We start from the raw sequence: 25,675 nt of genomic DNA on the forward strand, positions 1-25,675 counted from the left end.
GCCTACTCTGTTGGATATAATGGGGATACACTGTAATTTGTAAACAACCTGTGGTTTATCAATATGCATTAGAGATCATGTGTCAAAAAGAAAGGTAACAAGAAACATCCAGCCATACTACTTCTTCTGATTTTTTAAAAATCCAAAACTAGTCAAATTTCCTAAAAAAGGCATTTTTTAAATTATGCTGGACAAATATGGTATTTATTTCACATAATCTAACAATTTCATGTGCAACATATTTCTTATCTGGTCCTCTACTTAGCAATTTAATTCTGTATAAAACCTAAATCATGTTGTAGCTTAGTAATGCAAGAGGCCACAAGTAGCATATGAGAGTCCAGGTATAGGCACCAAGATACTATTTCATTGCTTTAGAAACAAAAACCTTAAGTACTGAATAATAAATGTTTAAAAGTGCAGCTATATAATTTATATGCTGTGATGAATTAAGCAGTCAGAACTAATAATAAAAACAGCTGAACAACAGTGAAAATTATTAATCCCAACAGTTTTAAAACTTCCATTTAAATTCTGTTAATTTCTATGAGTGGGACTGTATCGTGAAACACAGTCATCAAGTGAAGACTGTGTGTTCTTAGTATTGTTTTTTGTAGTATTGTGTAACAGATGTTTTGTTATTCTGCAAAAGAATATTACAATTACATGACAATACTCAGTGAGAAGTAGTCATTGTTACTAAATGCACTTTCCCTGTGCACTTGTCACTTATTATTTTCTATCATGAGACTGCGACAGACAACATTATCAGCTCACAATCTGAAGTTTGACATGGGACTTAAAGCGTCTTTTGTGCCAGTTATAATCAGCATTAGAAAAGAAAAGTTCTGTGGTCCCCCTGTCTGAACAAACCATTCACATTATTATATTTAAATATTTGAATAACAGTCAAAAGAAATCATTATTGCATTGTAATGAATTAATACACTTCAGATGTGATATATAACTTGAGTCGAACTTTGATTTAAAAGAAAGATGTGTCATATTTCATGTTCATGGAAAAATAATTTTTCAAGCAAGAATATTATTCTTTTAGCATTCCTCTAAAAGATAAAATATCCTCAGATTAATCTGCCTTAAGGTAGTTTTACATGCCAAATGATACAAGATTATTTTAATAACAGTCTATATAGTTTTGATATGTATGTTGTCCTTACTTTTCCATTTTTTTATTATACCTTTGCATATTGTTTCTGCACTTTTTACAGTGCTAACTACTGTAATACTTTGCATGTGCTTTGTAATCAATCATCATATAAAATTCATTTCATATACTCACAAAAAGCAGTAACTTCAGATACCCTAATGTACTGTATACAAGAAATGTTAAGTTCAGCCTACACTTCTTCGATAAATATATACTCAAAATAAAATGCATAAAACTTATAAGTATTTATTGTATATTTGCTTTCAATAATGATAATAAAAAATTCAATGATAAACAGTTATGAAATAAAATTACTCTCTTCTTTGCAAATTTGTCCAAAGAAATCTGGTGTCATGCATTTTTCATGTAAAACGTAGTAAAGTGCAAAATGTACCAAAGACAAACAGGGTGCACAGACACAGAGAAAAAAATGTCTGCCAGTAAAGAAAAAAAAATATTTCAACGACTATGTGCTGCAAAACAAAGAAATGCAAAAGCAAAATAAGTATCTACAAATTTTGCTGCATATATAACACCATATCAGGACCTGAAAATACTGCTTCACCCGTCTAATCCTCAAAAATTGACAATATTTTGTGCATAATTTTGGTCATATGACCAGAATTTCTAGTATAAAAAATACATAGTTCTTTTTAACCAATACAAATCTGGTACATTGAGTCAAATGTCACATTGTGTAAAATATTACTTACACTGTGGTTAACATGGGGTTTAGATACTAAATTATGTGTTATATTAGCATGCTAATGTAATTCCATACAGTACAAAACACTTAGATACAATTTTTGGGAAATTCTTCACCACAATTACAAATATTACATTTCCAAATATAAAGAATGTCAATAGCAACAATGCTTAAAGTTTCTGATCTAGTCAGATACCTTCCTATCAACAAACAGGCCAGGCAAAAGGAACAAGAAAATGTGTGGAGACGCTGTCAGCCTCAGAAATGGGGAACAACCACAGATGTAACGTCATTTGAAATATAGAATAATCAAGGAGACAAACAGTGGTTAGACTGACTGATATAAAACTGCAGCAAGAAGTAAAAAGTTAACAAATTATGAGTTATAATGGGAATACATAAATTATGAAAACAAATGCTATTATTGAAAGAGCAGTCTTACATAAACTGGTATGGAGGACAAGTTCCCAGGTGACTGGCCAAGAAAAAAGATAATTGTACAAAAGGCAAGACAAAAAATCAGAAATCTTGCACCTGGGTTAAATGCCATATCCAGTTAAACAGCCATATGTAGGCATGAAAAATTCATCCATCCTGCTGCCTGAATCAATGACAGGACAAGCGTATTACCAATGTACTACCAGCATTACTCCTGTCCAAGAACATTAATTTTATCATTAAACAAAGTTTACAAATGTTCAAAATTTTTTTTTTCATTTGCTTGGAAACCTGACTGCTTGGGGCTGAGCCCAAGAGAAAATTTTAATGCATTCATCAAATTTCAGTCAGTAATACGATGATTAAGATTCAACAAGTACATGCCAACGACAAATCTGCTCTCCATGTACACCACGCATGTCATTCCAGTGAGCTAATTCCTCCTCTCCAGAGCTATTTAAACCTAAAGAAAACCATCCAATCATCTCCTTCCGCTTCATGCTGCGCTTGCTGTATACTGATACCATCAGTGTTACATCTGGCAACTGGAACAGTGCTACCTAAAAGAAGAAGAAGAGTTTTTCTGCTGCAAGGCGAACTTCCAGATAAAAGCCTTAACTTTATATACATACAGTCATTTGTTTAATACAAGTAAAAGGAAAAATGCATCAATGCATTATACATTGATAAGCCTTAATGCAGACAGGCACCATATAACAGCATTCAGTTTTGCTTAAGAGTAAACATTCCAGATTCTGATATAGATACATAGTAGCAACCAGTTGTATAGTAGAAAAGGAAATAAATTCACAGTTATACTTTATTTCCAATTTAATATATATTATCAGTTTTTAGACAGCAGTAACTTGTCGTATGTACTTGTATGAAATGAAAATAAATGCTCTAAAGCGGAGCTTCTGCATATGGTCACTGGAGGGCAGATCATATGATCATGCAAGCAAGTGGAGTTATTGAATGTTTTTAAATACCATTAAGTGTTACAAGAGCCAACGGCCTTGCCGCAGTGGTAACACCAGTTGCTGTCAGATCACCAAAGTTAAGCACTGTCGGGCTGAGCTAGCACTTGGATGGGTGACCATCTGGTCTGGCGAGCGCCGTTGGCAATCGGCGTGCACTCAGCCCTTGTGAGGTGACGAACTGAGGATCTACTTGATTGAGAAGTAGTGGCTCCGGTCTCATAAACTGATATACAGCTGGGAGAGCTGACCACAAGCCCCTCCATATCCTCATCTAGTGACGTCTATGGGCTGAGAATGACACGGCGGCGAGTAGGTACTATTGGTCCTTCTAAGGTCTGTTTGGATGGAGTTGAGTTAAGTGATACAAGAAGTGTGTGCCAGTTTGACTTGTCGTGATTTGTGCATCAGTCTCTGTGAGATCAACAATGGTGCTTGTCTTCAGATACATATCTGTATGCCTGTGCTGCTTGAAATCAGGATAAAAGGCATGTGAACATTCCTAGTATTAGTAGTATTAGCACTCATAACATCTGACATTTCTCTTCCAGCATGTTGGTCAGTCCTTTGGAAGAACCATCCTGTTTCCTACAGGCGCATAACACAGCCTTGTTGAATTGCAGTTAACTATACAAATTGTGGTTGTTGGTGACATTCTGGCATGTTTACAATGATTACTAGCATGGTACAATGCTCATAACAACAGACAGCTCTTCCAGCAAATCAAAAACAGCTGTTACATTCTGAGCATCATGATACACAAATTTTACTACATCTATAGCACAATGCTTTGAGTCAGTACTTTTACTAAGGGTAGATTAAAGGGGGGGGGGGGCAGAGGGAGCGGAGGCTAAGGGGGAGAGGGCAGAGGCAGCGATTGGCCCCCCTCCCCCCAATGGGGGTTTGAACTAAACCAAGATCAAATAGTATTTGTTGTAGTATGCACCAAAGTTAAGTATGCAAATCTAGTGTCTTGATCAGTGGATTTAGCCATTTAATTCAGTATTTCCCAAGTCCCCTTTCTCTATGTGCCTGAGAGAATGTACTACTTGTACCAGTAACTTGTGCTCCCATTCTGTTGTGGGGAAAATTGCTGAACAGGGCTTGTTTTATGTATGTCCACAGAGACATCATTACTAACAAAGAAAAAGTTACAGATATGTATATTGAGGAGAGCAGAAAGAACAGAACAGATACTTTTTCTTATGTACAGATAATATTTAATACAATGGCAGCCACTATTCTGTGATGTAAAAAGATTGAATAATTGGCATTTAAACACATAGATAACAATGTTGTATAAAGACTGAAAATGTGTGAATCAGATGCTAATATGCATGAAGCATGTCAAAAAGACACATCAAAAAAAGTTTTGCATCACCTCAGTTCTGAGAGTTCTGGAACCTGTACAGAAAATTGGAACACGAGATCAACATAAACATCATTTCTGCCCTTTTTATTGCTCACAAAAACCACACATTGCATGTTATACCAACATACAGCGAGACCTTCAGAGGTGGTGGTCCAGATTTCTGTACACATTGGTACCTCTAATACCCAGTAGCACATCCTCTTGCGTTGATGCATGCCTGTATTTGTCCTGGCATACTATCCACAAGTTCATCAAGGTGCTGTTGGTCCAGATTGTCCCACTCCTCAATGGCGATTCGGCATAGATCCCTCAGAGTGGTTGGTGAGTCACGTTGTCCATAAACAGCTCTTTTCAGTCTGTCCCAGGCATGTTCAATAGGGTTCACGCCTGGAGAACATGCTGGCCACTCTAGTTGAGCAATGTCATTATCCTGAAGGAAGTCATTCAGGAGACGTGCATGATGGGGGCATGAATTGTCATCCATGAAGATGAATGCCTTGCCAATATGCTGCCGATAGGGATTGCACTATTGGTCAGAGGATGGCATTCACGTATCGTTCAGCCATTACAGCACCTTCCATGACCACCAGCACCATACGTCGGCCCCACATAATGCTACCCCAAAACAGAAAGGGAACCTCCACCTTGCTGCACTCACTGGGCAGTGTGTCTAAGTCATTCAGTCTGACTGGGTTGCCTCCAAACACGTCTCCGACAATTGTCTGGTTGAAGGAATATGCAACACTAATCGGTGAAGAGAATGTGATGCCAATCCTGAGTGGTCCATTCAGCATGTTGTTGGGTCTATCTGTAATGCACTGCATAGTGTCACGATTGCAATGATGGACCTCGCCGTAACACGACGTCCTGTGGCTGCACGAAAAGCATTATTCAACATGGTGGCATTGCTGTCAGGGTTCCTACGAGCCACAATCCGTACGTAGTGGTCATCCACTTCAGTAGTAGCCCTTGGGCAGCCTGAGCGAGGCACATCATTGACAGTTCCTGTCTCTCTGTATGTCCTCCATGTCCGAACAGCATCTCTTTGGTTCACTTCGAGACGCCTGGACACTTCCCTTGTTGTGAACCCTTCCTGGCACAAAGTGACAATGTGGACATGACTGAACCACAGTATTGACCATCTAGGCATGGTTGAACTACAGACAACATGAGCCATGTACCTCCTTCCTGGTGGAATGACTGAAACTGATCGGCTGTTGGACCCCCTCCATCTAATAGGTGCTGCTCATGCCTGGTTGTTTACATCTTTGGGTGGGTTTAGTGACATCTCTGAACCATCAAAGGGACTGTGTCTGTGATACAATGTTCACAGTCAACACCTACCCTCAGAAGCTCTGGGAACCGGGATGATGCAAAACTTTTTTGATGTGTGTATATACTGTATGTGTACAGAACTAAAATGAAAGCTATAAACATGATTGCTTTTTGTAAAAAGATCTTCTTTGTCAGATTTTAACCATCAGTGCACCAAAAAAGACAATATTAAATTCAAAAATATGGCTTTATGTAACTGCAAGTAAGCTTTGAGCTACTGTAACAATGTAATGTCACTCTCACTGTTTACATTGTACTTCTTTGGAGGTATTAGTCTCAAATACATTGTTTTGATAACCTAATGAATATGGATATTGCATTTTTGTTCCCACAACATTTGTTTGAAAATGAGTATCATTGTTGAATTGTATTGATAATAATAATAAAAAAAATTGAATATCTTTTCAAGACTGAAGAATTATTATTTTCAAAATGCAAGTATTTATATAATTATGAACTAAACTGGCAAAAATATAACTGTCAAGAAATTAAGAGCTACAGTTTTAACAGTGTTATATTCTAATTTTAGTTTCTTTGTTTTTAATTTGCTTATTATCTCTGTTAACAACAGGCTTATGAGGTTGTTGCTGTGTGTTAGCAATTATACAAAAAACGTTACTTGGAAAAAGGTTGTGAATGCTACACAATTCAAGAAATTTTAAAAAAATTTGTCTAAAATAAAAACAAATTTTTGCAGTTGTTTGATATTGTAAGTACCAAAACAGCTTAAAACACTAGGTTTTGAAGGTTTTTCCCCTAACTTTCAAGGGGAGGACCCATGAGACTTCTTTTGCTTCTTGGTAGCCACCCCCACCCATAAAATGTCATTAATCTGTTCTTGGCATTTACTGCTATCTAACAGTGCCCTATTGGAACATAGTGGTTCTCTCTTTCATCATTAGATGGGTTCGTTTTTGTTTTGGACTTCTTTGTGTATTGCAAGTTTTTTGCTTCTGAAATACAAAAATATATTTCATAACACTGAAAATAATCAATTATTGATAATATAATAAAAATGGATAGAGCAAAAAATCTACTCACCAAGTGGTGACAGGGTAACACACACACAAAAGAATTTGGAAAGATATTCAATTTTTAAAATTTTTACAAGCTTTTCGAGCCAGTGGCTACTTCTTCTGGCAGAAGAGTTGAAGGGGAGGGAAGAGGGGTGAACCAAAAAGAACTGGAGAGGTTTAGGGAAAGGAGTACAGTTCAGAAAAGGCACCCAGAACCCCAGGTCAGGGGAGATGAGAGGTGAAGAACAATCAGTCTTTCGTTCTCATCCAGTATAGTAAGTCTCCTCTGAACTGGGGTCCTGGGTGACTTTTCTCAACTGTACCCTGTTCCCTTAACCTATCCAGTCCTTTTCCTACACCCCTCTTCCTTCCTCTTCAACTCTTCTGCCAGAAGAAGGAGCCACTGGGTCTGAAAGCTTGTAAAAATTTAAATCCTTTTGTGTATGTGTGTTACTCTTCCGCTGCTTGGTGAGTAGATTTTTTATCTGCCAATTTTTAAAATATATTTTATGACTGATTATATTGCTTATGGCAAATAAGGCCTGTAAAATGTGACAAAATTTTGAGAGGTGTAAGAAGCCTTATAAATTAGAAGAAAGTCTAATAAATATGGATCTGAAAGTGCATATTTCCTGAGATCCAAATACTTGTACATAGAAGGATTTCGACATTATGTCCATTCATGACACTTTTCTCATATGAGGTGCTCAGTATGTTATTCATCCATGATAATGCATCCCTATACCCTCCAGCATAACAGATCATACATTTTTTGAAGCTGACCAAACTGGTGTTGTACATACTGATATGATTTTAAAACACAACATGGTCTTGCAGTGCTTGCATATCATTGACTGGAGTGGTGTGAGCAATTCCTTAAAGTGCCCACATAACCAGAAGTCTAGGGAATTGACATCTGTGTAATGAGAATGCAAAAGTATGGGACTTCACCAGCCATTCCAATATTCCCGATATGCCAGCTCAGACATTCACACCATTTACTGCTAAATTATTGGAAGTAATGACATCCGTCTTATTACTTGTGTAGCAGTAGGCTTCCATTGCTAACAACTGGTTGAAAAGAGAAAAGAAAATGTACTTAACAGAACATACATACAAACAGCACAGTGTAATGGGAAACACAAGTTTTATGTAAATAGGGAAGATGCCATAATACATTTCCACAGTTGTGAGCAATTTACTACACAATAACACACACTAACATTTGATTTGATTTATATTAATCCCAGAAATCTTGCAGTGTATTGTTCCACATGGATATGGGAAAAGTCACAATCACAATTTGTATAAATATTATAAACCAGCTCAGTGATTGCTACTTCACTTGCATACACTGTATGGCCCGCAGTGATATTTTTGTTTTTATTTAATCGAATTTTTATGTTGTTAGCCAACTGTGACACCATGTAAGCTTTACACACTAATTAAAGCCATATAAGCATGGTATTTACTGAACGTATTTCAGACCAAAAAGCAATTTGGAAGTTGGAGTCCAGAGTTTTTGTTAATCACGCCTTTCGCGTTCTTGTGGAGTATTTCCATAGCAACTTTCATCCCCCGACAAATATTTCTGTATATCTAACCAAGAAGGGAAATCCAATTTTCATAAATTTAACTGTAAAATTTTTTAGTGTAGGAAAATATTTTCTTAAAACTTTTCATCTGCTACTGCACTCCCTCGGGGGTTGAATTTCCAGAAACACTCAAAAACGTATTTTTTTATTTTTTATATTTCCAACCAAGGAGTCAAATACCAATTGTCATAAATGTAGCTTTAAAAATCCTTCAGTAGTTCTTTAGCAATTATTTATTTTAAAAACATTTCATTCTCTATTTGACCCCCTTAGTGGCTCAGTTTTTGAAAATGCTGGAACACATAATTTTATTTTCTGTCTGAGAAACCAAATACCAGTTTTTGTAGTTCTAGCTTCAAAATTCCCTTAATAGCAACATACCTTCAAAAAGCCTTTCATCCCCTATTTCAGCTTCTTATGAGTGGAATCTCAGATGACCCCTTGTCAAACGAAGTCTGCATTATATGATCTATACCCCCTCCAAACTTCAAGTTTCTATCCTTAGCAGTTTGGGTTGAGCAAATATGAGTCAGCGAATCAGTCTGACCCTATTTCAGCCCCTTAGGGGCTGAATTTCCAAAAATAATGGAGCACGTATCTCTTATCTCTAGCTGAGAAGCAAAACACCAATTTTGAAAGATTTAGCTTTAAAAATGCTTTTGCAATGAAATATTTTTACAAAACATTTCACCCCTTATGGGTTGAATCACCAAAAACAGTCAGATGTGTACGTTATTTCTAACACAGAAGCCAAATACAAATTTTCATAGATTTAGTTTTTGAAAATGCTTGCACAATGAAATATTTCCATAAGAATTTTCATCTCCCATTTCACCCCCATAGTGGCTAAATTTCCAAAAATAGTGAAACATGTATTTTTTTATTTCTAACTGAGAAGCCAAATTAAAATTTTCATTGATTTAACTTTAGAAATTCTTTCATGACAAAATATTTTATTAAAAAAACCTCATCCCCTATTTCACTCCCTTAGAGCTCAACCAAGATGTAACCATGAAGTCAAACACCAATGTTCATACATGTAGATTACCAAGAAATTCCCTTCTTAAACAACACCTACAGTATAAGATCCACATCTTCTCCAAATTTCAAGTTTCTATACAGGGTTATTACAAATGATTGAAGCGATTTCACAGCTCTACAATAACTTTATTATTTGAGATATTTTCACAATGCTTTGCACACACATACAAAAACTCAAAAAGTTTTTTTAGGCATTCACAAATGTTCGATATGTGCCCCTTTAGTGATTCAGCAGACATCAAGCCGATAATCAAGTTCCTCCCACACTCGGCGCAGCATGTCCCCATCAATGAGTTCGAAAGCATCGTTGATGCGAGCTCACAGTTCTGGCACGTTTCTTGGTAGAGGAGGTTTAAACACTGAATCTTTCACATAACCCCACAGAAGGAAATCGCATGGGGTTAAGTCGGGAGAGCGTGGAGGCCATGACATGAATTGCTGATCATGATCTCCACCACGACCGATCCAGCGGTTTTCCAATCTCCTGTTTAAGAAATGCCGAACATCATGATGGAAGTGCGGTGGAGCACCATCCTGTTGAAAGATGAAGTTGGTGCTGTCGGTCTCCAGTTGTGGCATGAGCCAATTTTCCAGCATGTCCAGATACACATGTCCTGAACGTTTTTTTTTCACAGAAGAAAAAGGGGCCGTAAACTTTAAACCGTGAGATTGCACAAAACACGTTAACTTTTGGTGAACTGCGAATTTGCTGCACGAATGCGTGAGGATTCGCACATTGTGTCTGTTCACTTCACCATTAAGAAAAAATGTCGCTTCATCACTGAAAACAAGTTTCGCACTGAACGCATCCTCTTCCATGAGCTGTTGCAACCGCGCCGAAAGTTCAAAGCGTTTGACTGTCATCGGGTGTCAGGGCTTGTAGCAATTGTAAACGGTTAGGCTTCTGCTTTAGCCGTTTCTGTAAGATTTTCCAAACCGTCGACTGTGGTACGTTTAGCTCCCTGCTTGCTTTATTCGTCGACTTCCGCGGGCTACACATGAAACTTGCCCGCACGTGTTCAACCGTTTCTTCGCTCACTGCAGGCCGACCCATTGATTTCCCCTTACAGAGGCATCCAGAAGCTTTAAACTGCACGTACCATCACCAAATGGAGTTAGCAGTTGGTGGATCTTTGTTGACCTTCATCCTGAAGTGTCGTTGCACTGTTATGACTGACTGATGTGAGTGCATTTCAAGCACGACATACGCTTTCTCAGCTCCTGTCACCATTTTGTCTCACTGCGCTCTCGAGTGCTCTGGCAGCAGAAACCTGAAGTGTGGCTTCAGCCGAACAAAACTTTATGAGTTTTCTACGTATCTGTAGTGTGTCGTGACCATATGTCAATGAATGGAGCTACAGTGAATTTATGAAATCACTTCAATCATTTGTAATAGCCCTGTACTTAGCGATTTGGGCTGGGTGATGATAAATCAATTAGTTAGTCAGCCAGGACATTTCCTTTTATACATACAGATACCTCATAATATGAGGAAACACTGGATATGAGGCAAGTTTCAATGACATTATAATAAACTCATGATAAGAAAAATAGTGATCCTTGAGTTTCTCCCGGCGTATTTGATAATCAAAATATCCACAGGTGTACTGCCGGTCTACAGTGTCCAACGGGCACAATACTTCGGCGATCATACATGTCGCCATCATCAGGTGAACTGACGGACTGAGCTCCTGTGAACGTGCCGGCACGGAGATCCGTACACTATGACTGCTCAGGGGGAACTGGGTTCGGTCGCGGCTGCGGCCGATTTAAATACCCTCCGCCCGCGGCGCGCTCACTCCGCCGTCCGCGCCCTGCGCCACGGTCGTGCAGTGGAACAGATTGCGACGGCGTCTGAGATGACGTCGGTGTGATGGCTCTGTCCGCCGTGGTCGTCACAACTATACATTTGCTCGATTTACTCTTGATTAACCCAATCACTGGTTCCCAAGCCTTGCTAAGATTATAGCCACAGTCACGGTTTATGAGGTCGTCATTGGTGCGAATTTCGATGGACTCTCTAACAACGCTGTCCCAGTATCTTGACGTCTGTACCAGAATCCTCGTGCGTTCATACTCCATAGCGTGATTTTCTGACAAACAATGTTCAGCGACCGCCGACTTGCTCGGATACATCAGTCGAGTGTGCCTCTGGTGTTCACGGCATCGATCCTCGACGGTACGCATCGTCTGACCAATATACGACTTGCCACATTGACACGAAATCTGGTACACGCCGGCCTTCCTCAAACCGAGGTCATCTTTGGCGCTCCCCACCAGTGCACGAGTTTTATTCGGAGGACAAAACACAGTTCCGACGCGGTGTTTCTTCAAAGTGCGGGCGATTTTCCCAGAGAGTACGCCTGTATATGGGATAAACGCAGTGCCTACCTCCTCCCTCGTGATTTCATCCATCTCCACAGGTTGTGCTGTAGTGGGTGGGTGGAGAGCACGTTGAATCTGCCACTCTGAGTACCCATTTTTTCGAAATACAGTTCTCAGATGTTCCAATTCCTGGGGTAGACTCTCTGCGTCAGAGATAGTGCGCGCCCTATGTACTAGAGTTTTAAGCACCCCATTCCTCTGTGAGGGGTGGTGGCAGCTGTCTGCGTGCAAATACAGATCAGTGTGCGTTGTCTTCTGATACACCCCATGGCCTAGGGTGCCGTCAGGCCTTCTCTTGACCAAGACGTCAAGGAAAGGTAGTTTACCCTCTGTTTCAGTCTCCATAGTGAATTTGATGTTGGGGTGTATGGAGTTTAGATGTGTAAGGAAGTCAAGGAGTTTATCCATACCACGTGGCCAGATGACGAACGTGTCGTCCACGTAACGGAAAAAGCAAGTAGGTTTCCATTCAGATGACGACAGGGCTTCCTCCTCGAAGTTCTCCATGTACAAATTCGCTACCACCGGTGAGAGTGGGCTACCCATGGCGACTCCCTCTGTTTGTTCGTAGTATTCTCCATTAAAAAGAAAATATGTGGAAGTCAAGACATGCCTAAAAAGTTCAGTGGTCTTCTCGTCAAACTTCTGACTAATCAATTCTAGTGACTCTCGCAGGAGTACCCTCGTGAACAAGGAAACGACGTCAAAACTCACCATGATATCTGACTCACCCAACGTGAAGCTATCAAGGCGTTTAACAAAATCCACGAAATTATGGATGTGATGAGGGCATTTACCCACATAAGGACTTAATATTCCCGTCAGGTATTTGGCCAACAAATGACGATTCCTACCGGAAGATCAGCGTTGACCCTACAAAGAAGGTGGACAACAAGACGAGGTCGCTTCTCAAGGACGCAGATTTACCGGAGGGTGACGCTAAGAAATTGTTACCCCAAGGTCCGGTACCGCCTAGACTATATGGACTACTGAAGGTTCACAAAGAGGGGGTACCATTACGCCCCATTGTCAGCAACATCAGGGCACCTACATATTTGTTGGCCAAATACCTGACGGGAATATTAAGTCCTTATGTGGGTAAATGCCCTCATCACATCCATAATTCCGTGGATTTTGTTAAACGCCTTGATAGCTTCACGTTGGGTGAGTCAGATATCATGGTGAGTTTTGACGTCGTTTCCTTGTTCACGAGGGTACCCCTGCGAGAGTCACTAGAATTGATTAGTTAGAAGTTTGATGAGAAGACCACTGAACTTTTTAGGCATGTCTTGACTTCCACGTATTTTCTTTTTAATGGAGAATACTACGAACAAACAGAGGGAGTCGCCATGGGTAGCCCACTCTCACCGGTGGTAGCGAATTTGTACATGGAGAACTTCGAGGAGGAAGCCCTGTCGTCATCCGAATGGAAACCTACTTGCTTTTTCCGTTATGTGGACGACACGTTCGTCATCTGGCCACGTGGTATGGATAAACTCCTTGACTTCCTTACACATCTAAACTCCATACACCCCAACATCAAATTCACTATGGAGACTGAAACGGAGGGTAAACTACCTTTCCTTGACGTCTTGGTCAAGAGAAGGCCTGACGGCACCCTAGGCCATGGGGTGTATCAGAAGACAACGCACACTGATCTGTATTTGCACGCAGACAGCTGCCACCACCCTTCACAGAGGAATGGGGTGCTTAAAACTCTAGTACATAGGGCGCGCACTATCTCTGACGCAGAGAGTCTACCCCAGGAATTGGAACATCTGAGAACTGTATTTCGAAAAAATGGGTACTCAGAGTGGCAGATTGAACGTGCTCTCCGCCCACCCACTACAGCACAACCTGTGGAGATGGATGAAATCACGAGGGAGGAGGTAGGCACTGCGTTTATCCCGTATACAGGCGCACTCTCGGGGAAAATCGCCCGCATTTTGAAGAAACACCGCGTCCAAATAGAACTCGTGCACTGGTGGGGAGTGCCAAAGATGACCTCGGTTTGAGGAAGGCCGGCGTGTACCAGATTCCATGTCAATGTGGCAAGTCGTATATTGGTCAGATGATGCGTACCGTCGAGGATCGATGCCGTGAACACCAGAAGCACACTCAGCTGATGTATCCGAGCAAGTTGGCGGTCGCTGAACATTGTTTGTCGGAAAATCACGCTATGGAGTATGAACGCACGAGGATTCTGGTACAGACGTCGAGATACTGGGACAGCGTTGTTAGAGAGGCCATCGAAATTCGCACCAATGACGACCTCATAAACCGTGACTGTGGCTATAATCTTAGCAAGGCTTGGGAACCAGTGATTGGGTTAATCAAGAGTAAATCGAGCAAATGTATTGTTGTGATGACCACGGCGGACAGAGCCATCACACCGACGTCATCTCAGACGCCGTCGCAATCTGTTCCACCGCGCGACCGTGGCGCGGGGCGTGGACGGCGGAGTGAGCGCACCGCGGGCGGAGGGTATTTAAATAGGCCGCAGCCGCGACCGAACCCAGTTCCCCCTGAGCAGCCATATTGTACGGATCTCTGTGCCGGCACGTTCACAGGAGCTCAGTCCGTCAGTTTACCTGATGATGGCGACATGTATGATCGCCGAAGTATTGTGCCCGTTGGACACTGTAGACCAGCAGTACACCCGTGGATGTTTTGATTAAGAAAAATAGTAGTTACGTCTGCAGAATGGAATAAATCAGCTAAAAACTGATGACATTTAAAATATTTAATTTGGTTATTTTAGTTTCATAATAAGAAAAATAACAGTAACATACCTAGAATGAACTTATCAGCTGCAGAGTTGTGATATAAAGACAATATTCAACTTGAAAATTTTAGACTGGCAGCCATAAATTCTTCTACTCTGTAGAAGCAGTTCCTCTGAAGTAATGGTTTTACTTTTGCTATGAATCCTTCTCTATTTCCCTTTTGAACTTTGGGCTAGCTTTTTGTATACAAGAATTTCCATGTGCCTTACACTCCTGTGTCCTTTATATAGCTGTGGTCTAACTATATATACATCTATCGAATCATGAGTCTGATCTTTTACGAAAGATAAAGACGGGTGGGGGGAGGTGGGGAGGGGTGGGTGGAAGACGTTCCTGTTCGTAAGTGCCCACTATGGTGTTGTGGATGCTTTGGAGAGCATCTAGGTACTACTGTGAGGGAGACTTTTCTTCTAGGGCAGAAAGTGAGACTCACAAAATTTTATAATTTAGAAAGGCCCTCCTTCCCCTACGAGAGGAAAATTTTAGGGTAACTGATTGCACCTTCAGGGCATCTAATGCTGGGTGTGGATGCCTCAGCAATGAGATCATTGACAGTGGCAGAGTATGGAGGTATCAGTCAAGTCACAGGGGGGGGGGGGGGGGGAGGGGTGACAGGCGACATCCATGGTACGTGATAGCCACCATATTGGCAGTTGGGCATGGTGGCAAAATGTGTGATGTGGGAAATTAGCTGGCTGCTGCTGGTAGCCAGGGTGGTGCAGAGACAGTGGCAGTGTATGATAGCAGTGGGCAGGTGACGGGTGGGGTCCACAGTGCCTGCCTCCTGCTGTGTTGACAGCAGGGCAAGCCGGTGCAGCGTGCGTTGGAGGAAAACAAATTATCCCTGCCTGGGTGGTGAAGTGGTGATGGCAGCTTGTGACAGTGGTGGGCAGCTCCTGCATGTAATGGGCACCCTTCTCTAACATTACCTTTCTTTAACAGAAGTTATTGATACCAAAAATACTTTCTACCTTTTAAACAGGTTAATATTATCTCAACTGTTTAACTACATGAATTTCAAATGATTTTGTTTATGATGTATTATATTTCAGGCTAAAATGTACAAAAAGAAATCACTTTATTACAATCGATATGTATTAACTCTGTATGTACAGTTAAAATTACTTTTCTTTTGGAGATGTTTGAAATTATGAAACATCTGGCACACTTAAAATTCCTATTATTAATTGCACAATCTAATGCTAATTATTAAATTTCTTTCTGGATTCATTTACAAAATAATGATATAATTTGTTGAAGATTCTTCCTTTGTCAAGAAAGTTTGTAAAATTTTTTATTTTGTATAATCTTTGGAATGTTGTTAGTACTGCAGAATGAATTAGTAGTGGGCATGCCTTTGATGTGATTGGATGTGTTTTTTATGTTTGACAATAACAATGTAAATTTCTGTTTTAAAGTGGAGATTATAAAGACAGTGTGACATAGAAAAATGAGATAAAATAAAAACGTCATAGAAACAGAAATTACACAGTAGGCTTACTTAATCAGTTATCATGTCACCTGGAACCTAGAAAGTCAAAAATGTAGCCTCAAGAATCTACCCCTAGATGTGCCGAACTGCAGCCAACAGTGAGAAAATAAAGAGAATCAAATAGTTATTTGTACATGTTACTCCTCTTGAAGCTTATGAAACGAATCAATTATTATGAAGAGAGTGAAAATCTACTGGTGATGTGTGGGAGGGTAAGATTACAACTGTGGGCGTCATCCAGGATGATGTTTTGTCTTTTGCAGAAGAAGAAAGAACAATGATTTGTGTCAATTGCAGTTTATATGAAATTCCAGTCGCTCAAAGAAAGAAGACTGAGAGCTGCCCAACAAAGTTGTATCAACAGTGAAAAGATACTGCCTACATGATGGACTGGATCAATTAAGAGGACTTTACAACTATGACGAGGGACGTCACAAAGGAAAGATAAGTACAACCTATGTGTGAAATTAATTATTTTTTGTGTGGACTCTTGTGATTGCTAGCAAAATGAATAGAGATGACAAGGGACGTCACAAAGGAAAGATAAGTACAACCTATTTGTGAAATTAATTATTTTTTGTGTGGAGTCTTGTGATTGCTAGCAAAATGAATAGAGATGAGGATAGTAGTGATGAGGAAGTGAAAGCTGTGAGACCCAGTCAGGACATGTTTGAACTGAGTGAAAGCATAGTCAGCAAAGAAACTAATATTTTGCAGTTAATTTTGGCAATACAAGAGGAAGTAGCAAATTTAGTGCAGTTAATGAACAGTTAACTGGAATATGGATGGACAATGATAGCAAAGTTACTTCATTACAAGGACAATTAAATGACCTAAAAGATTAAAACAATAAGAAAATGGACAGGGTACAATACTAAATAGACCAGCTTAATAATCAGGTTTCGGAACTAAAAAATGGGTTGTCAGATGGATTAAAAAGTGTGAATGAAAAAGTTGATGTCTTGGAAAACAAATTTATTGTTTTGGAAAATGAGCTAGTAAGTGAATCGGTGAGACAATCAAAGAATGTTAATGATGTCGGAGTTGATCAGAAGGCTGTAGTGGAAAAAATGGAACAGAACTTTAGTGGTTTAGATCAAAAAAATTTTAATGCTGAAAACAATATGCAAACTAATGTAAATGTCCTACACAAAAAATTTCAACAGTTCAGGAAAATTATATTCATAAAAATCTGTATTCAATAATGGTATTGTGTGGTCCAACATTCCAATCAAAAGGTTTCCATCAGACAATTTACACCCAGTGGACTTTCTGCACCACTGTATACATAATTTTGTGTCAGGTATGAGTGATGATCAAAACATTAAACTTGTTTGGAGGTGAAGCTCTGTCTTGGGTAAATTTAAATTTAAATTTAAGTCAATGGGAAACATATCAAAGTTTTGAAAAAAGTTTCTTAACTAAGTTTTGGTTGGAAGCTGACCAGGGGAGAATTAAAAGTGAATTTCTGAATGAGAATAGGGGTGGTACTGTGAAAGAGTTTTGTAAGAATCAACTTAAGAAACTAACACACCTTGACAAAGCATTTGACATTGATTGATGCACCAAAAAAGGAGATTACCAGAAAGGTTGCAGTGGGATTTAGTACACAGACCTGATGATGGCCTTGAAATTTTTTTACGATATGTTGACAGGCCAGATAGGGCACTAGAAAGAAGCATGTACCATAATAATTGAAATGACAGAGATCACAATGGTAATAACTACAGAAATAGAGAGAACATTAACTTCTATCAGGGTCAAAATGGTAATAAAGACAGAAATTTTGAACATCAGCAAAATAGGAATAATGGGGATAACCATGGGTGATTTAATAGAAGAAACAATCATAGAGGTAAGTACATGGGAAACAGCAGTCTGCCTCAGTGAAGGTCCACAGTTTTGCGGAGAGGAAATGCAACAAGCACAGGACCCCCAATTTACACTTGGAATTAGACAATAATAATAGTCTTAATAATGTGGCACAGGTATCTAAAGTTGAACAGAAGGAATATCAGATTTATCATTTATATTTTGATCAAAAGTTTAGGGAAACTATGTTTAATAATAGTGTTGTAGGTGCTAATCACAAACCAGAATGTGAGAGTAATGAAAATTTTGATGTAGTGTGTACTAATCAATTCTTCTCTTGGTCAGAAAACAGTGTTATTGATGTATGTAAATCAGGTGTTGACTTTATTGGATCTGAATTAGGTGGTATTTTTTATTAGATGTGAATGAGAGCTGTGAAATAAGTGAGGTTGGTAAGTCTGAGACTGATAGGTTATTGCAAATGAATGTAGATGAAGTGTGTGACTATGATGGAGATGAGGCCTGAGTTGTTAATGATGTTGTTGCTGAAGTACTTTTGGAAGAATATGATGATGATGATGATGATGATGGTGTTGAGTATCAGTTGTTTGTGGAGTTTAAGAGTAATGAAGTTTCACAGTTATTTGTGAATACAGGTAAAGTAAGTAATGTATGTGTTGATGTAAGTGAGAGTTATGGAATACCAGTCCAGTCAAAGCACTTTTTCATTAACGTCAAGCAGAGTGATGATACAAACAATAAAGGTGAGTTATCTGTAAGCCAAGAGAATAAAGGTGAAAACTTTTTGAAGTTTGTTTGGGACCAGATTGATAATAACAAAGATAAATGTACATTCTGGAATACGTTAGTTGTGGTTAGTCAAAATTTGTATCCAAATTAGTGGAATGAAGTAAAAGAAGATCTAACTAGGAAACGTAATTTTTACAGTTATATATTTTGTGTTTCTTCTGTAATAAATGATGAAATCCATTCAGTGTGTTCAATCTTTACCTGTCAACATGAGTAACCAAAGTAATGCTATGATAACAGTTAAGTTGATAAAACCCTGCAAAAACAGTGTGGATGTAGCTTTTGACAAAATAGAAAGTGATGTTTTACATGAAGTGCTAATAACAGAGATGATGATTCAGATTTTGGGTGTTCTTACATTAAGAATACGATGATCAGTGAGAAGGGAACTGTTTGATTGATACAGGTAGCCCAATTTGGGGCATATTTAAACAATTGAGAGACAAGATCCAGTATAGAAAGTATTTAATGGAAATGTCCATTGCACATGTAAAGATAAGAAGAGCAACTGGTAAGCAAAGCAAGTATGTAAAATGTCTAACACTGTTAACATTTAGTACATAGGACAAGACCTATGAACATGGATACATAATGATACGTAGTCTAGAAGAAAATATACACTATGTTTGTAGGTTTATAAGATTATAGAGTTGTGTTTTGTTTGTCATGAATGTAGTATGTAAGATGATGTGGCTTCTAAAGTTGTCTTACCTATTGAGTGAGTTAAAATCTATGTATGATATGCTATATAATTATGTTCTGTAACAGACCTGTGCTTTAGAATTTGATACATATATGTTATGAGACTAAATGAGTAGATCCTTCTGTAATTCTGTTATGTTCTGTAACAGATCTGTGCTTTAGAATTTGATACATATATATGTTATGAGACTAAATGAGTATATACTTTTGCAATTCTGAAATGGGACAATGTTCATAATTTGTACTGTAAAAATAGGATTAGTATCTTAGTAAATCTGTGTGTATCACCTTGTTAGTTCATTCTTTTTTCATTGCATTTAACTCTGATTATTAATGTTTCTTATGTGAACATTTTTTAATCGCACCTGACATAAATCCTAAATATCTATCTTTTGGCAACATTTTGTACACCATTTGGCAAACCTTATAGTCTGTCACAATATATTGTAAACACATTGTTTCCAAATTTTGTCTGGGGGATATTGTAATGGGACACCCTCCTCTAACATTATCTTTCTTTAACAGAAGATATCAATACTAAAAATATTATCTATCTTTTAAAAAGATTAATATTATCTCAGCTGTTAAACTAAATGAATTTCATGTGATTTTGTTTACGATGTATTATATTTCAGGCTAAAATGTACAAAAAGAAATTACTTTATTACAGTCAATATGTATTAACTCTGTATGTACAGTTAAAACTACGTTCTTTTTGGAAACTTTTGAAATTATGAAATATCTGGCACACTTAAAATTCCTATTATTATTTGCACAATCTAATGCTAATTATTAAATTTCTTTCTGGATTCATTTACAAAATAATGATATAATTTGTTGAAGATTCTTCCTTTGTCAAGAAAGTTTGTAAACTTCTTTATTTTGTAAAATCTTTGGAATATTGTTAGTACTGCAGAATGAGTTAGTAGTGGGCATGCCTTTGATGTGATTGGATGTGTTTTTTATGTTTGACAATAACAATGTAAATCTCTGTTTTAAAGTGGAGATTGTAAAGACAGCGTGACATAGAAAAATGGAATAAAATAAAAAAGTCATAGAAACAGAAATTATGCAGCAGGCTTACTTCCTTAGTTATCATGTCACCTGGAACCTACAAAGTCAAAAATTTCAGCCTTAAGAATCTATCCCTAGATGTGACAAACTGCAACCAACAACTAGAAAATGAAGATAAGTAAAAATGTTATTTGTACATGTTACTCCTCTTGAAGCTTATGAAACAAATCAATTATTATGAAGAGAGTGAAAATCTACTGGTGATGTATGGGAGTGTAAGATCACATGCAGCACCTAGGTGGGCAGGGTGTGGTGGAAGATGAGCTAGGCAGTTTGCTGTGTGTGGTGGTGGGCAGTCGTTCAGGACATTCAATGCAGGATTGCATGCTGGACCACACTGCTGAAAGTACACCTGGTGAGGTATGATGTGGCTGTGGCTGCAACTCAAAAAAAAAAAAAAAAAAGGTGTTGTGTGATAGAGCAGTGGGTATGGAGGGGTTTTTGGACTGCATGAGATGCTATGATGTGACGCTGTCTCACTGAATGCAGGGTGTGGGGGTGGGCACTGAGGCAGGTGGGTCACAGATGTCTACACACTGTGTGGCTGGCATGTGTGATGCAGCATGGGCCAGAGGGCACAGGGACTGGTGAGTGCTACTGTTGTTGTTGCTTCCATCTGCCAATGAGATGCTGGTGCAGCAGTGAGGTACAGTGTTGACTCTGGGGTGTTGGAGACTGCATTTACAGTTATAAAGGGGGTTGTGGGGCTGCTGGAGGAGTGGTGTCTGTGACTCCATTGGTGGCAGCCATGAGGTGTCATGTGCTGTGTCCTTGATGTCTGACTCTGTGTGCAGAGAAGTGGGAGTAGGAAGAAAGGTGAAGGGAAGCGAGGTGGGTGTGTCTGGGCACAGGCTTCAGCCAGTGGATCAGCAGTGCTGATGGGGGCAGTGTCAAGAGCAGCACTGTTGGTGTCAGGGGTGGCACCACTGCCGGCATCTATGGCATCACTGGTGGGCGGGGAGAGCTGAACTGTTGGCGGAGTACAGCTGTCATCGAGGGCAAGCATGTAAGTCTGCTCTAATCTGTAAATGGATGCAACCGAAGGGGCACCGTGGAGATGCTCAGTAAATGTTTTGTCACTATATTGAAAAACAAGGTGAGGATATGAGTATTGTAAGCAGGCCAGGGGCTGATAGCTGTCAAAGCATAGCATCACATGAGTGGTCAACACAAGGTTGCGATGCACAAAGCTCTTGTGTTTACAATGGCGCTGTGGAGATGTCAGTCATAGCCATAGAATTTAGAGAGGTGCCATTAACATTATTGCTTTCTTCTTTCCTAAAGAGAGGAGCTACTTTTGCTGCCTTGAAAATTTTAGGGAATCTGTTCTACATCAAGGAACAGTTAATTATATCTATATCTGTTCTACATCAAGGAACAGTTAATTATATCTATAAGACACATGATGGCAGATTTATTTGAGAAGATAATCAGATATGCCATCAAAATCAAACCCAAATGCATGTCAGTTTGGTTTCTGTTTTATATGATCACAGATTTTGCGTGGTGTAAATGGATAAAGAAACAATCTTTTGGGAAATATCTCTAGGTCTGGACAGAAAGAGGGCACTGGAGCACCAATTTGAGGAGAAAATTTGTTGCCAGTGTTTATCAAGTAATTTTTGAATAGCTCATATATTTCTTTAGGGTCAAAGAGAACACTAACCTCATTTTTTATGAATGCTATTGAGTGTGCCTTGTTTTTCTTCTCAACCATCTCATTGATAACTTCCTACCTGGCTTTAGATTTATTCTTAGAGTTTATTATAAACTGCCAGTTGTGCAGTTTCTTGGTTTCATGAATATTATATAGATGAATAAATAGATTATTGTCCATAGTTCTGCTGTATAAAAGCAATTGCTTTTCAGTTTTGCAAGATATTCATATTCTTAAACAGGGGAATTCTACTTACTTAATGTTTTTCAATCAGTATTGCACAGATGTAAACCTGACTGAAAATGCTGTATCATAACAGCAGGCTACTGCAAAGTACTCATTAATTCAGCTACCTCACTGTCAACATCATAAGCACTATAAACAACTCCCACCTTTCCTCCAGTAATCTTTATGAAGCAAATGTATGAAAGTTAAAGCAAATGTATGAAAGTTGTCACAAAGTTGTTTATGTCCACTGATGATTGCTTGTATGCATGTTGATATGTTGCTGTTTTGTTATCTGTTTATGGCACAGCTCTATATTCAGTATCAAACAGTCATGTTTGGATGTATCATTAACAATACTGTGTAATGTTGGTTTTGACAAGAAATCTGTCAATAGGATAGGAACTAGTAGCTGTTTTCTTGTCAGTCTGTGATCCATGTTTTTCATATTTTAACATTTTAACACATTCACAAGCTGAGGACTCTTTTAAAACAACTGTGTTAAGGTCACTACATAACAAAATATTAGGGCAATTTGAGCTGTAGAGTTGTCTAGTTTTGTAATGAATATTGATATGCTACCACTAGGCGGTCAGAGGAAGCATTTAAGTAAATTCATGAATATAATCTCTGCTGCTACATATTTTTTGCACTTAAAACATTCGGTTTTAAGTAACAGATTACAGTTTGCACTGTTCTGGTAAGAAACAGACAGCCATTCCCTTTTTGTCAGTTCTGCAAAAATGATTAACGCAGCGGTGCCTTGAAGGGAAATATTGACAACTTTACTATGTGGGGACAGTCGACTGCCAGTAACTTCACCGGCGAAGCACAGAGTAAAAGGTCTTTGGAGACTCGATCTTCTTTGGCAGTCCCGTCTGCGACTTGACTAGTGATACAAGTGTCGTGAAATTGTGCATTGTTTTTCTTGTGTTTCTGTAAATATACGAACCGTAATAAAAGTGTCTTATCGTAATAAGTTGGAATTTTTGGTGCGTGGACCATCACTATAACCATAAAAACCCACATTGGTGACCCCGAGTCGCGAAAATACGTTGCAGTCGCTTGCTGTGTATCACTGGTTTCGCGCCAATAGACAATGTCACAGCCTCCAGTTTTTACGGCAGTGCACGACACCGCGACTGCAGAATGGACATTCGACTGTGAAGCGCAACGCTTCACCCCGTGTGCCACTAATACACCAGGAATGTTCGTATCTCCCGTGTTTGCCTCGCCTGGCTGGACGACTCTAACCTCTGCTGGCATACCACACTGGGCGCCGTACACATCATCGCAGACACCTTCTACAGCATTCTACGCTCAACAGAATGCCCCTTCAGCACAGGACCCCAGAAACCCCGAGTTTCTACCGCACAGCATGGACCACGCGGCTGGCCAGTTTCTGGGTCCACATGCACGGCCGCCGTTTAACGTGCCCCCCTTTGCGCCGGTCGAAGGGACACTCGCACCAACCACGCCAGACCATTTATATGGCTATGCATCCTGCCGCCCCACACACACCTCGGGCGATGCACCTGCCGTGGTTCCGCTCCATCACTCGGCGCTCAATCGCGATCTCGCACCTCTGCTCGAGATTCCGGCTGCACCGGCAGTTGACCCACCCACGCCTGCCGTGCCTTGCTTGTCGTGTGGCCGCACAGATTCCGTACCTACATAGACTGGATACCACGTCTCACCTACACAGCTAACGGATGTTCAACGCAACACATCGCCTGCCACTGAGGCACATTTCGCACCAGTGAACACCGTGCAGAATCCCCGTGCGTTTCGGGCCTCTCCTACAGCCCCACAGACACTGGCCCCAAGTCGTTTTCCAAAGCTGCCGCCGTTACAACCGGACAACCCAGTGACGTGGTTTACCTTGGTGGACAACATGTTGGACTACACGGTATTGCGGTTGACAGCACCCGTTTCGTGTGTTTAGTGAACCACCTGCACGACCACCCTGATCTCATCAGTGACATATTGCTGAACCCACCTAAGAGCAACAATATGCCTCTGCTCGCACATTACTTATCGAACGCCTGCCGGCTGATACTATTCACAACATAATTTACGACGAGACTTTAGGTGACAGAACACCCTCACAGCTGTGGCGACACTTGCGTGCACAGGTCGGTACCGAGATCCTGCCGAACTTAGCGCTCTGGGCATTGTGGTTGGTGAAGCTGCCGCAAGAACTACAGTTACATTTGCTTCCACATACCGCAGCGTCACTTGAGGATAAACTATGGCTGGCGGATCAGGCATACGCCATTATTCGACACAGCACAGTGTCTAACACCGCCGGGGTTGGTAACCCTGTGTGTATACTACCACCGTCGGGCGGTAGAGGCCGGGCGCGTGCGAATCCCGGATAGCACACGGAACAGCAGCCACCTAGTGGCCAAGACCGGGAACCACCAGCGGGTCGGCAACAGCCGCTCCCCACCCCAACAGGGCTAGCACCTGCCCGCCCCGCCTTCCCCCCGCCTGACGCTTCGGCTGGTAGGACGAGTATAGCCGACTCACGCATATGCTGGTTTCACACCACTTTCAGGGACGCCGCTCGCAACTGCCGTCCGCCCTGCGTGTTCCCAAACGCCACACACGGGCCGCAGTAGGCGCCACGGCCCGCGGATACAGGCAGGGGCGCCCACAGACATTGATTCTGTCAGATCCCCCACCCCACGAGGACGTCTGTACGCCTTGGATGTAGGTTCGTGCCGGTATTTTCTCGTCGATACCAGAGCAGACGTTAGTGTCATACCTTCCACATTTTCTGTAAAGGACACGACACCAACCAAACTGTCCCTTCGAGCAGCAAATAAGTCGACACTTCGTGTCGAGGGTTTGGCCAAGTCACCTATTGAACTCATACCTGGTAAACAGTTCACTTGGTCCTTCTACGTGGCTGATGTCAAAGATCCAATATTAGGCATCGACTTCCTTTTCCACTTCAGACTGTCTCCAGATCTTCAGTCAGCCGCATTACTGCACCACGCCTCATCCACGCACATTGCATGTTCAGTTGCCTCTTCGGCCCCCCCTCCCCCTCGGCTGCCCAAAGACCTGGACACAGCT

General features: G+C 40.3%; 1 protein-coding gene across 1 annotated transcript in view; it reads right to left on the bottom strand.

The window, feature by feature from the left end:
• Positions 1 to 1,615: 1,615 nt before the first annotated feature.
• The window catches only part of LOC126208232 (synaptotagmin-14), a 586,661-nt gene continuing 562,601 nt past the window's right edge, over positions 1,616 to 25,675 (bottom strand). The window contains exon 12 of the mRNA XM_049938886.1: positions 1,616 to 2,872. Coding sequence (XP_049794843.1) covers positions 2,675 to 2,872 — 198 coding nt within the window. The 3' untranslated portion in view covers positions 1,616 to 2,674. The remainder of the gene's footprint in view (positions 2,873 to 25,675) is intronic.

The sequence above is a fragment of the Schistocerca nitens genome, chromosome 1, assembly GCF_023898315.1.
Source record: "Schistocerca nitens isolate TAMUIC-IGC-003100 chromosome 1, iqSchNite1.1, whole genome shotgun sequence".
NCBI lineage: Eukaryota > Metazoa > Arthropoda > Insecta > Orthoptera > Acrididae > Schistocerca > Schistocerca nitens.